At 61.3% G+C, this 13,943-nt stretch overlaps 1 protein-coding gene across 1 annotated transcript in view; it reads left to right on the plus strand.

Annotated features, from left to right (window-relative positions):
• Positions 1–3,665: 3,665 nt before the first annotated feature.
• The window catches only part of MYRF (myelin regulatory factor), a 33,635-nt gene continuing 23,357 nt past the window's right edge, over positions 3,666–13,943 (plus strand). The window contains 1 exon segment of the mRNA XM_027580706.2: positions 3,666–3,811. Within this exon segment, the coding sequence (XP_027436507.2) occupies positions 3,766–3,811 (46 nt within the window). The 5' untranslated portion in view covers positions 3,666–3,765.

Here is a 13,943-nt window from a genome sequence, read left to right on the forward strand (position 1 = left end):
ACAGATGAGTCCTCCAAGGACCCGAGGGCAGGCCCTGGAGGATGGCTGAGATGACCACAGGAACAGCTACGTGTCTGCAGGACCAGGAATGACATGTCGGCTGCTCACTCATTAGGGCTTGGTGGGGACGGGGTACAGATGGGGCCCCTCTCTATGGATGGCTCCCTCATAGTGCTGGTTATGCAAGTTTCCCTCGGGCTCCCTTACCAGCCCTCGCTGTCGTCGCCCTGTCCCAGAGAGGCTTGGGCCCCAACTTCATTATGGGCTTTGGGGGTGGCAGCACCAACTTTTGGCTGAGCCCCGGAGTCTGGGACTTTAGCCACTCCTCTCCCCCAGCCCAGAGATGGGAACCCCTGGGCCAGTTGCTCCTTTGCTCAGTGGCCGAGGGGAATCAGGGGAGATGGTAGGGCCAGAACCCCTCAGCCAGGCCAGCTCCCACAGGATGAACCGGAAGCCCCATCCCACCCCATCCAAGTTCAAGGCCACCCCAGAGGCTTAATGATCCAACTTGAGGAGTTGGGGTGTTGGGGACAAAATATGCACATCCCACTCCTTTGATGACCCATACAAGGACAATGCTTAGCTCATCACGATGGCCCTCAAATGGTGGACATTTCAGCACCATGTGGAATATGGTGGAAAGACCTGTGGGCAGGTGGAGGCTTAGAAAGGAGCTAGTTTTCCAGCTGGTCCCGGGCAACTCCTAAAATAAATTCATTTAAAAAAAAATCACATGGCGTAGGCGGGTGTCTACTTTGTCCACAGGCAGGCCTGACCCGGTGGGGGAGGGGGCAGAGCAGAGAATAACAATTGTCTTAAGGGAGGCTGCGGAGGGCAAAAAAAACCTCTGGGGTGTATCAGCTGGAAAAGAATAGGCGTCTCAGTGTGGCCCTCTCCCCCCTTCTCAGCCCGGCCCCTGCGGGCGGCAGGGGGGGGCACCGGCAGCACACACAGCTGGGGCCTCCAGCAAAATCCCATTCTATATATCTGGGAGCAAAGGCTCGGAGAGCGGCCCCCGGAGGGACAGAACCTCATTGTGAGGTGCCCGCCGGCCTGGGCGCCCCCTCCCCCAGCCCCAGAACTGTCGTGGCATTGACCCTCCTCCGTGGGCCACCACGGGCCTGCTGACTGGGCCACATCTGGGGCTCAGGCACCGGCCGCCCCTCCCCCACAGCTGGCCGCTGAGGAAGGGGAGGGCTGCCTGGGTGGGCGCAGCCTCGCCGGCTCTCACCCCCGTGCCCCCCAGCAGCCCGCTCGCCCCCCCCGCACGCTCCTCCGGGGGGCCACTGGCGGGCAGCGCGGCACGCTCTGGGCTGGTGGGGCTGCGATCTCGGTCGGCCGGTGGTCCTCCTGCCCCTCCCGGCCTCGCGGTCTCAGTCCCAGTCCCATCATCTGTCAAACAGTGGTCGGGTGGGATCAGTTTTCCAGCTCTGACTTGCTGTATCGGAGGATCCCGAGCGGCTGTGAGCAGCACCACTCCGTAGTGAGATGATTCGCTGGGTCAGAGATTCCAGAATTCTCTGCTTCCAAAGTCTCAGAGATCTAGGATTCTGAGGTGTGAAGATGCTATTGTCCATTCATTCCACGTATATTTACTGAGCACGTATGGCATCCCAGCTAGTGTTCTTGCTGTTGAAGCTGCGGCAATGACCAAGCGAGAAAAATCTCTTACCCTCACAGAGCTTCGGATCTAGAGCGAGAAGGATAATCACAAAGACTAAGTAAAAATCTTTTTTTTTTTTAAGATTTATTTGGCAGAGAGAGACACAGCGAGAGAGGGAACACAAGCAGGGGGAGTGGGAGAGGGAGAAGCAGGCTTCCCGCCGAGCAGGGAGCCCGTTGCGGGGCTCGATCCCAGGACCCCGGGATCATGACCTGAGCCGAAGGCAGACACTTAACGACTGAGCCACCCAGGCGCCCCAAGTACAAATCTTTTATGTGGTGAGAAAGAAGGGCAGGTAGGGGGAATTGCTTCAGGCAGGGTGGTCGGAGAGGTGATGAGTGAGGTGGAACCATCATGCGGGGTCAAGCATTGTAGACAGATGGAACAGCATGTGGCAGATGCGCCTGGCATGCTTGAGGGAGGGCAAGGAGGCCTTGGGGGCTGTGACTTAGGGAGCAATGAAGAGAAAAGGAGGAGCTGAGGTCAGTGGTACGGGCAGGGGCAGCTCACAGAAGGCCTCAGAGACCAGAACAAGAGGATTAGATATTGTTTTGAACATGATGGGCAACTACTGGTTTTCAAAAAGGAATGACATGATCTGAGTGACATTTAAAAAGAGTGATTTGAGGGGCGCCTGGGTGGCTCAGTCAGTTGGGCGTCTGCCTTCAGCTCAGGTCCTGATCCTGGGGCCCTGGGGTCCTGGGATCGGGGCTCCCTGCTCAGCTGGAGAGTCTGCTTCTCCTCTCGTTCTGCCCCTCCCCCAACTCGTGCTCTCTCGCTCTCGTGCTCACTCCTCTCTCAAATAAAGAAAATCTTTTAAAAAAATGTTTAAAAGCGGGACGCCTGGGTGGCTCAGTCTGTTAAGCGTCTGCCTTCGGCTCGGGTCATGATCCCGGGGTCCTGGGGTCGAGCCCCGCATCGGGCTCCCTGCTCTGCGGGAAGCCTGCTTCTCCCTCTCTCTCCGCCCCTCCCCTTCAGCTCGTGCTCTCTCTCTCTCTCAAATAAATAAAATCTTAAAAAAAAAAAAAGAGTGGTTTGGGAGGTTCTAGAGGCCATCACTGGGGACAGAGGCAGCGCAGTCGGGCAAAAGAGAGACAAGGAGGCGCTGCCAAGATAGAGACAGAGGGACGGGGATGGTGGGTTTATCCTGCACACACACGCTAGGACAGGAGGTGGAACCTGCAGGCCTCACGCTCCCACACAGGGAAACAGGAACGAGACACTGCTTTTCCAGGTCAGCCGGGATCGGGCTCTGAATGCGGCTTGGACCCCAATTACCTTGAAAGCCTCAGACCTGGGACGTCCACTACCGCAGCGGCACATGGCTATTGGCGCTTGAGCTACTGAAAATAAAATAAAACTGAAAAGTCAGTTCCTCAGCCTCACCGGCCACATTTCTAGTGCTCGATAGCCACGTGTGGCTAGTGGGTGCCCTACTAGATCACCCAGTCACCCAGAGAACATTCCGGTCACCAGGAAAAGTTCTACGGGACAGCGCTCCCTCCGACAGGACTGCTCATCACTGAGCCTGAGCCGGGGTCCTCCTCTGCAAAATGCACATAGTAGTGTGTCCTCGGTGGGACACCTGCCAGGGTTAGATGAGGCGACACCGTAAAGTCCTCAGTGCGACTGTCTCTTCACCAGACGTGGGTGCTATTCTTGCTGAGGTCGGGGGGCGGGGCAGGGGAAGAAATGGGGGGGTGTCTTCTGAGGTTTGGCCCGAGAAGCTAAGATTCAGAAGCCTGTTAACGTCCCGTGCCCAAGGGGAGGGCGAGGACTGCGGGGGGACGCCCCCCACCCCACCCCCCCGCCCCGGGAAGTCACCCCGCGCCCAGCGCCGCCTGGAGGGGCCGCGCGGCCCGCCCGCCGCTGGGCTGCAGCGCGGGCCAGGCCGGCAGGGGGCGCCGGGTGCGGCGGGCGGGGCGCGGGGGGCGGGCGGGGGGCCGGGCCAGGGCCGCGCGAGGGGCGAGCGCGCCGGCGGGCCGGGCGGGACCGTAGCGGGAGCCGTGCCGGGACTGTCGCGCGGGCCGCGCCGGCGATGCCGCGCCCCCGGGCCGGGCTGTAGCGGGGCCGCGGCGGAGCGCGCGCCGGGCAGGCCGGACATGGAGGTGGTGGACGAGACGGAGGCGCTGCAGCGCTTCTTCGAAGGTGAGGGACCGCGGGCCAGCCGGGAGCGGGGCGCCGGCGGGGGGGGGGGGGGGGGCGATTGGGGGGGAAGGGCGGTGACCCCCTCTTCGTGCTGGGAACCCCCAGCCGATCTCCCCGGACACCGGGATCCCCAACTCTGCTTCGACCACGCTGGGACCCCCCAGAATGCTTCCTCTGGGCGGCGGGGCGGGGAGGGGGGGCCCTCCGGGCTGGCTCCCAGGGCTGGGAGTCTCCTGGAGGTTACTGCCCACCTCTACCAAAGTTGGGCACCCCCTCCCGGTCCCCCCAGCACACAACTTTGTTGGAGCTGTGTCCCCTCCCAGGCTTGGTCCTCCTTCATGCCTTCCAGGACCTGCAGTCCCCTCTAAAGTCTGACACCTCCCACCCCTAGTGCACTTCCCGAGTTTGGGGACCCTCCGCTGTGCTTCCCTGGAACCTCATACAGACCCAGACTTCCGGACCCCCTTTGAGGCCTGGACCCCAGCATGCCTTCTAGGATCTTCCATGCCTCTTAGGCTGGCACCCCAGCCCTCCAGCATGCCTTCCAGAGGTCGGGCCCCCTGCCTAGAGACTCAGGCCCCTGTGTCCTTTTCAGGTGGACACCCTACCCCCAGCCTGACTCCTAGGAGCTGAGACCTCCCCATTGTGCTTCTCTGAGACTAGGACCCCCTTCAAGACTGTCACCCACTTTCTGCAAAGCTGCTCCCTCCCCCAAGGCTGAAATTCCCCTCGAAGCAGCTACCCCTCCCTTACTCAGGGCTTGGAACCCCTCCCCAGCATTCCTCCATGGGCTGGACTCCCCCCCACACTGAAAGGCTTTCCCTGGGCTAGAACCTTCTCGAAGTCGAAGTCGGCATCCCTGCTGCCAGCCACCTCCGCACTCTGAGACCCTCCCAAAGTGGTGAACTGCATCCTGCCAGCCCTCGGAGGCTCCTCGGGGCTGTTCCACCCACACCTGTCCCTGGAGCTCTGCCTCCTCTGATTGTTGCCCCCGAGCCCTGGAGTGACCTCACCCCCCTCACCTCAATCCTGAGAGGACCCTTCCCAGCGTGGGGATCTAGACATCTACACACAATCTATAATGTTTTCTTCTACCGCTGCCCCCCACCCCCCAACACACCCTCTGTGGTTTTGGAGGTCAGCTCCTATATCTACCCAGACCGCCCTCCCCTTTTCCTGGGTAGCCTCTGCCCCTCCTCCAGGTCTTTCCCCCTCCTCCAGGGTGCTGGACGCTGGAGGAATGGGACAGAGTGTGGGAAGGGGGGGCAGAGGTGCAGGCTGACATCTCCCAGCCCATTTGGCTTCTCAGACCCTCACTGGAACATCTCGCCAGCCCCTCTGGCCCCTCCTGTGCTCCTCTCCACCAACCTGGGTAGTCAAGCCTCTGTCCCCACCCTCTCTCCCCAGCCCCTAAGCCCACAGCCTACTACTCCTCAGCGTGAACCTGCCCCTAGGGATGGGGCGGTCCGCGGGACACCACTGTGCTGGGGCTGTTGGGCTACAGGGTGGTGGATCATGGCCCAAGTTTCAAGCCTAGCACCCAGATACCTTTGGAGTCCAGGAGGGAGAGAGGAAGGCCTTCCTTTGCCTCAGTGTCTCTGTTTCTGTGACTTGGGGTGGGGGGCGGGGGCAGCCTTTGTCCACTCCTGCTTGCTGCATGGGTAAGGGCATCTCCTAGCCTCAGGCCTCCTCACTTCAGGATTCTGGACACCCCAGCAGACCCAGACCCCAAGAAATCAGGCTTGGACTAGATTAAATGGTTGATCCCGAGGCAGTTGGGCCATTGGAGGGTCCTAGGCAGTCCCCCCCATTAGTCCCAGGCGCTGGGGTTCTCCCTAGACACTGTTCATCCTTTATGAACCCTCAAGGGGCCTTATGGGGGCCGGGGGCCCCTGGGGAGGAGGGAAAGGGTACTGTTTTGGGGGTGCCCTGAGCCCACTAGATACCAAGGACGGCCATGGGCCAGGCCCCTTGCTTCCTGCAGAAGTCCCCATGCGTCCTCCCCCAGGACCCTGCACCCCAGGCAGAGCGGTGGGCCTGGCCCGCTCAGGCTCCCCATCTCCTGAGCCAAACTTTCCCTCCTGGCCGTGGGTGGGGGGTGGGGGCTGACGCCACAGCTCAGCCATGCGGCTGGCCTGGCGGGGAGGCTGTGCTGCTCCCTCCAGAGAGATAAGAGGAGACTCAAGAATGTCTGTGGGGAGTGGGGGGGGGGGTGCTGCCCGCTGAGGCGGGTGGAGGGAGCCAGGGACTGGAGAAGTGTTCCCAGAGCCTGAGATGAGCGGGAAGGTGCGCCGGTGCTGAGGGCCAGGAGTCTCGGGGGCCACGTGGGAGGGGGGACCCTGGCGGGGAGCGGGTATGCAGTGGTGTGGGGGAGACCTCAGGGCCAGGCCTCCGTGTGCGCGTGAGTGCAAGTGTGAAAGCAAGTGAGTGTTGTGCACGTGGCTATGTTGTTCCTGAACTCTCGCACTTGGGGCTGGAACCTGAGTTCTTAGTCTGGTCCTCACGTGGCCTTGTTCACTCCCTGTGGACAGTGGGGACATGGGCAGGGTCCGTGCTTTCAGCTCTGGGCCGGAGATGGAAAAAGCCTTTGCTGAAGGGCAGGGGCGGATCGAGACCCCTTGTCTGCCATGGCCCACTCTCTAGGAACACCCTGCCTATGTCCTGGGTCCTGCCCTGTGCAGTGGGCCAGGCTGTGCCCCACCCCAGGGTGGTGGGCTCGGGGCTAAGGCGCTTTGGGCCTCGGGTGGGAGGCTGGGACGGGGCGGCCCCCTCGAGGCTGGTACAGCCGGGCCCCCGTGACCGCCCTGCTAATCCCCTAGAAGGAGGCTCCGGCCGCCTGGATCGGCGGGCACAGGGCCTGCAGAGAGGGGACCCTCCAGGCAGGATGCCCTGGCTCCCGGCAGGTAACAGGGTCGTGGTGGCAGGTATACTCCTCAGCATCTTGGTTGGCTGGGACCTTGGATTCCCAGAGCCTGGTCAGGGACGGGGGCAAGACGACATCAGGGGAGTCCGACAGAACCTTAGAGGTTCTGGTACAGGCTCGGACCCTGCCGCTGAGACTTTTGTGACCCTGTGCTGAGCTCTCACCCTTTCTGGACCCCTTTTCCTTACCTGCAAGACAGGAAGGGGTGGCAGAGGTCTTACTGATGCCTTCAGATCTGATGAGCCTCGTCTCCCAGCCCTTGGCAGGAGGGCCGTTTTAGAGCATTGAAGGTGGAGGGTGCTGACCCCCTGGTTCCAGGGGCACCTGGGGCTTGGGCGAGCAGTGCCCACCTCCTCCCCAAAGAAAGCAGGTGCTGGGGAGGAAGCCTTGGAGACCTAGGGGAACTGGGCTTCCAGCAGGTGCTGAAAAGGCCACTGAGAGGTGGGGGGACCTCCACTTGGCCTCTAGAGCCCCACCAGGGCGTTTACTCCTTACAGACCTGATGGGTGGCTTGGGCCGGTGACTTCCCTTCTTTGGCCTCATTTCCCCTCCTGGGGTAGGCAGGTGGATTAGACCAGACCAGGGGCTTCCAGTGAGGTTCTTTTTAGGCACCAAAGAAAGGCAAACTCATGGCAGGGGGTGGGGGCGGCGGGGCTCCCCACAGCCCCCAGAGCACCGGGATCCTGATTTGAAAGCCACTTGAGGTAGGGGCCGGCACTGGCCCCCTTTTCCAGGGGCCAAGACTCCGAGAGAAGGGACTTAGCCAGCATTAGCCAGAGCTGCCAAGCCCCCAGCTCTTTCCTCCGCCACCAGGGCCTTGGGGGAGGAAGGGTGGCCTTCCGGTGGGGACCAGCCTGTCTGCCTCCAGAGGGCAGGAGAAGGCCGCAGGGGGAGGCCACCTGATGATTTTGGGGAGAGGATGCCCACCTGGGACAGGAGTCTGGGGCTGAGTTGGGGTGTGTGATCGCACGGCCCTGTGCCCCATGTCAGCCTGTCTACCCGTCTATGGTGCACCAAGGATGGTGGAAGGGTGGATGGGGGAGGCAGCTGGACCCCTCACTGTCGAGAAGATGAGATGGGGTGCCTTCTGGAGGAGTGCTGTCCCAGCCCTTCCTCCCCAGGTCCTGAGTCCAGCTGGAGGGGAAATAGTAGTGCAGGGTCTGACTCATCCCCATGTTCCCAACACCCAGCACAGGGCACAGGGTGGCGTGGGGCTGGGGTGGGGGCAGGAAACATTCTCAGGGTCATTGGAGGCAACAATGGCTGTGTGAACAAAGGTGGGGTGGGGGGTGCACCCGAGGAAGTCATCTCTCTGGGAGGGCCTGGGGTTAGTGCAGGGGGGGGGGGGGCTGGGGAGGAGAAGGCTGTCTCCCACCTGCTTGCCTCAGGGCCTCTCCTGAGTCTGGGGGCCTTGGCAGAGGGCCCCTTGGGGTCTTAGGCAGGGCCAAGCAGGGTGTTTGGGGGAAAGACAAGTAGGTCGCTCTGGGCAGAATGGCCTCCTCCTGGGGACCTGGCCCCCACTCTCTAACTCTCAAGGGCTTATAGGACTGGGGGGGCCCTGGCAGCTGAGGCTGCTGGGTAACAAACAGCCCAGCAAGGCTGCTGATTGGCTGCTACCCTTGGACTTTGCCCTCTGATAAGAAGGGGAGCAGAAATCATTAACTGGATCATTAACGGGGGCGGGGTGGCCCTGCCCTACCCAGGCTGTCTGCCCTTCCTACCCGCCGTCTTCCTCCTCATGGCCCCCTGTCTTGGGCCTCAGTTTCCCTCACAGCCTGGCTGTGTGTATGGGGGGGGGGCTCCTCTCCCCTATGAAAGTCTTCAGCCCCTGCTGCCACTGGGTATGGGTAGCCCCTGGGTTGGGGGGCAGCTGTCGGATATGTCATGGCCTTATGCACTCCCCAGAGCGTGAGTTCGGCTGCCTGCCCACGGTCCCTCTCCTGGGCAGATCTCTGCACTTCTTTGTGCCTCCACATTCTCATCCTTAAAATGGGAATACAGTTGCAGCCCCAGGACCCAGTTCTCAGGGTTTCTGCGGGGATTGGGTAAACTGGGTGTTCTGAGGCCTGGTACAGTGCCCGGTGTGGTAACGCCCCAGAAACGGCAGCCTGGATGGTGATTATTGTCCCACGGGGCTTGCACAGCCTCGTTCACCTGGCTCAGGGCAGGTATTATGCCCCCCACTTCGAGGATGTATTGATCCACGGGGTAGGTCAGTGCCCCACCTTGGGCTGGGGCCTGTGGCCAGCGCTGTGTGCTTTGGGAAAGCCCCTCACCCTCTCTGGGCTGCTTATGCCAAGGATGGGGGTACCCCGCAGCTTTATGGGATGCACTCTGCAGGCAGGGACCCAGCATCCTGGAGGGCTGGCCCCCCCGCGGGGTCCTGATGCCTGCTCCTGGTTCCTGCTGCCTCCAGCTGGGGCCCCACCCTGCCCCTCAGGGATGGGGAACTTGGGCCTGGGTGGGGGGGCTGGTGGCAGGAGGAAGGGGCTGACTGTCCTTTGTCTTTGCCTGCCGCACCCAGGCCAGAGCGTTTTGCATAAGTTGCCTCCTGGGAGTCCCGGGGCTCTGTGCAAGTATAGGGGTGTCTCATTTCCAAGAGGGCGGTGCTGAGGCAGGAGAGGAAGGTGATGTGTCCGCCTCACTCAGGGCTGCCACAGCAGGGCCGCAGTGGGCCCCTGGGGCCCCTGTCACAGTTGGGTGCCAGCCTAGAGTGGGGCAGGGAGGGGGCCCCTCGAGTGCTGAGGGTCCCGAGCCACCACGGATGGCTGGGCTGGGTGACTTCCATTCAGCCCCTTGACCTCTCTGGGCCTCAGAGCCCTCCCTCAGAGGCTCAAGGCTGTGTGCCGCGTGATGTGAGCAGTGAGACCCCTGGAGTACCAAGGCCTGGAGGGGGAGGGGAGGGAAGGAGAAAAGCCTGGCTTGGTGGGGGGCGGGCAGCTGGGTCCAGAGGCTCCACTGGCCTGGCCTATGGAGTCCCCAGGGCATCCCGTCCTCTGCCTGTCTCCAGGCTGCATCAGTGAGAAAGCGCTGCCTGCCTCCGACCTGGGTCCCTCCAGCTCTCAGATGGGACAACCACAGCCTCTGTCCCTCTCTGGAGTTTCGGGACCCTTCCTCCCTCGGGGCCCTCCCTCGCTCTCCTCTTCACCATCTCAGTCCCTGAGCTCTCTTCTCCCTCTGTGGTTTTCCCCTGTGGGGTCTGCGGCCTGGGGTAGGGGTAGCCGGGGTTCTGCGGCACTGTCTTGGCTCTTTTGGATCTGGCTCCAGCCAGACCCGATCGGGAGGGCTGTTGGCCTGGGCCTGCCGTTGGGTCAGTGAGCATTTGTGTGCACCGAGCGTTCGAGTCTGGGAGGGGTGCCGACATGGGAAGAAGCACAGGCATGCTCATGCCTCAGGGCCTTTGCACTGGCTCCCCGCTGCCTGGAATGCTCTTCCCAGATATCCCTGTGGCTCACCACCTTCCCATCTCGTCTCAGTGAGGCCCTCCCTGACTGTCCTATTTAAAACGGCAACTCGTCCTGACTCTCCTGCCACCCCCGCCCCTCTCTCTGCTTTATTTTCCCCGTAGCCTTTGTTACCTTCTGAAATGCTATGGATTTTTACTCCTCTATCTTGTCATCTGACTCTGCCTCCAGAAGGTCAGCTCCTCGTGGGCAGGAGGTTTTGTTTTGTTCATTACTACAGCTCCAGAGCCAAGCGTTGTGCCTGACGCATGGCATACGCTCAGTAATTGTTTGAATGAATGAGCACACGTGTGTGTCCGCGTGGGAAGGGGATGCCACTGTGTGTGTGTGTGTGTGTGTGTGTGTACGTGTACGTACATGAGCGTGTGTTTGTCAGTGGGAGTGTGCCCTTGTGTACACACGTGTGTGTGTGCTGGGGGGACATGCTGGTGTGTGAATACAGATAGACATGGGTAACCCTGGTAGAGACCCGCCCCCACCCCAAGCTGCGGGGTCTCTACTCTGCCCCTGTGGGGAGGGCCTTCCCCAGCCTGCCTGGCTTGGTCCCTGTATGACGGAGATGGGGCCGTCGGGTAGGAGCTCACTTGGCCCCTGTAGCATCAGGGCGGGGGGCCCCCCAGAGCAAACTGAAGATCCCTGGGGACTAGTGTGGGTTCCCCACAGAACACGTTGCAGCTTCTGGGCTCAGTTCTGTTGGACCTGGCTTGGGAGCCTCTTGGGGCTCTGACTTCAGCCTGTGTCGACCCGAGGACGGGGTGGTAGCTGTGTGGGGTCTGGGGGCGGGACATAGCTACAGCTCACGGGTGGCCAAAGATTCCAGGTCCCCTGGAGGAGATGGGGGTTCTTTTGCATTTTTGGCAAATAAAGGCAACCACGGCTCAGATTTAAGGGCCTGATGGCAGTGACCTAGGAGCCATATCCTTGTCATTCAGCCCCCAGCTAACTGGAGACTTGATGCAGAGATGCAAAGGATAGCTTGCAAAATCAAGCGTCTGACCGGAAGGCATTTTGAGTGAGAGGGTCTGGTCACAGGTTGAAGCCTGAAGCGGGGACCGCTAGCAGTTACTACATTAATCACAGATCGTATTAATAAAGATGGAAAGTTCAAGCCGAAGGAGGTGAGAGCCTACTGTGCCCTGTCCCAGAGTGAACTAGTTTGGAGCGCGTCGATTAGCTCAGGCCATGTTAGGAAAGAAGTGACAGCACTGGGGGCCCGCTCGAGGGAGGAGATCGAGGAGGGGCTTCCAGAGCAGGGAGGCAGTCACAGGCTTACCCACCGGGGTAGTGGGGGGGGGGGGGCTATAGCCAAGGCCTGGAGGCTGGACTCCGCTGTGTATGTGCCAGAATAACAGTATGGTACCGATCATGTGTCAGAGGGACTCGGGAGAAGGTCGGAGGCCCCCTCAGAGGCTTTCTGGAGCAGATACGCAACAGGTGGAGAGGCATGGGCGAGAGGGGCAGAGCCTGGGCAGGAGAGGAGAGGGGAGCCCCAAGAGAGAAGGAAACAGCGATGAATGTTATTTGAGGAATGGCCTCTGGGGAGTGAGGAGCTTTCCTACCCTCTTGTTGAAGACTCGGGACCACTCCGTGATGCAGGGATCCCTGCTTCCCTCGACAGAGAAGGAAGCGGAGGCGCAGGGAGGGCAGGTCACTTGCCAAGGGTGGCATAGCATTGAAGGGGGGCCCACATTAGCTGCTAGGCCTCTTTGACCCTAGGAGTCCCTGAGGGCATCATGGGGGTGCTAGGGTGGGCAGTCCCCTGAACCCCTACCATCCTGGCTCCCAGCCATGGCCTGGAGCCGGGGTGCCCTCAGATTCAGACGCCTGGGGTGGACACTCAGGGCAGAATGCGGGGAACAGGCTTGGGCCCTGTCAGCCCCAGGTTCTGATCAGCTAGGCCTGGCCAGCATCCTTAGGCCCTGGCCTCCCCTGCCCACAGCCACGTGGCCGACGGGATTTCCGCCATGTTTGGGACATGAATTGACAAGTGCCCCATTGACGGGTGGGGGGGGAGGTGTGGGCAGGGCACAAGCCTCCCACTGTGCCGTGTCCCCACCCTCCCCCCCGTTCCCTGGGACAATGGCTCAGACTCAGCCAGCGGCCACAGCTGGTCGGGGGGTGGTCATGAGCATGAGGAGGGGGAAGGGAGGGGTCCAGGGTGGAGGACCACCTGGGCCCCCACCCGCCCTCATCCTGCACCTGGCTCGTATCCCCTCGGTTCTTCTTCTGCCCAGCCGAGTGGCCTTAAAGCGAGGAGGAGAGAAGAGAGGAGGGGGCTTCCTCTCCATAGCCCCTATCCCAGCCTGCCAGGGGGCAGGGCAGTGTCTGGCTCCTGTTAGAAGCAGGTAATAAAGGTCCTAATTAATGAGGAGCAGCTGGGGCGCGTAGCTCAGCAGGGCAGAGGCGGTACCTGGAGGGGCCCTGTCTAGCCCTGGACCCTGACCATAACACGACCGGGTGGAGGTCCCCAGACCCAGGCAGGCCTGGTTCTAGTGTCCTGCATGCCACTTTGCTCATTCATTCCATGAACATTAATTGTGTGCCTACTCTATGCTTAGATGCTTATATCCCAGAGAGGCAGAACAGGGCCGGGCTCATATCCCGGGTCCAACCCCTGTAAACTTTGGGCAAGGCATTTATCCTTTCTGAGCCTGCTTCCTCATCTGTAAAACGGAGAACAAGGAAACCACCTCTCCTGTAGGGTTGTTATGGGAGTTAAATGTGAGCCATATAGAGTGTGGGCACAGGGTGACCACTCGGTGAGTGAGCTATGGGCAGCGGGTGGGCAGGGGACAGACCCTCCGCCCACCTGTGAGGGCTGTGCTGGGCAGCCGAGTAAGGAGCTGGATGAGAAAGGAGGCTGCCAGTCACGGGAATGGGAGTCAGAGGGCGCGTCTTGGAGAAACTTACATGTAAGCCCAGTGAATGGGAATGGGCTTCCTCCAGCAGAGGGAACAGCATGTGCGAGGGCCCTAGGACCGAGAGAGGTGCGGGGAGGGAACTGGTTAGGAGAGGAGGCTGGAGGAGGCAGGTAGGGGGACCACTGTGGACCTCCAGGAGGGCTCTGGTTATCCTCAGCAGTGGGAAGTTGTGGAAGGGTTTGAGGAGGGGGCAAGCGGGGATACTGGTGTTGCCACTTTCTGACTGTGGGACCTTGGGCAGCCTCCCCAACTCCCAGGGAGATCTTGAGGCTCAGCAGGAGACACGTTTAGCTTCCTGCCTGGCCGGTATCTGTTGTTGGCTCAAGGATGTTCCAGAGCTCTTTCTGGGAACAGTTGGGGAGAGGGGCCCCCCAAAATGTGCTGATGCCTTCCTCCAGGGTTCCTGGGGGCTCTGCCCCAGCCTCAGGAATCTCTGCGCTCTGGCAAGCCCCCACCCCCACCCTGTCCTCCCGAATGTTTGATTAGAAGTTTCCAGTATGATTTCTGGGGCAGTCTGGTGGCATTTGCCTGGTGGCTGGACACTTTCGGCTGAGCCGTGTGGGGAGAACGTCCGGCAGGCCTTGTGGGGTCCCAGAGAAGGAGAAGATGTGGGCTCAGGGTTCCTCAGGAGGCCCACCAACTCCCCAAACCTTTGATTTCTCCCCCACCCCCCCCAGTGGTTCCCTCCTCCCTCCTCTGTCCTCCCGTCCTCCCGGCCCCTGGCACGGGAGGGTCTCTCCTCCCCTCAACCACATCTGGTTCTCGTTAGGGTCTCCCAGGATGCCTCAGCCTGAGGCCCCCCTATCCCAAGGGAGGTGGGCAGG

The sequence above is a fragment of the Zalophus californianus genome, chromosome 11 (assembly GCF_009762305.2).
Source record: "Zalophus californianus isolate mZalCal1 chromosome 11, mZalCal1.pri.v2, whole genome shotgun sequence".
Taxonomy (NCBI): domain Eukaryota; kingdom Metazoa; phylum Chordata; class Mammalia; order Carnivora; family Otariidae; genus Zalophus; species Zalophus californianus.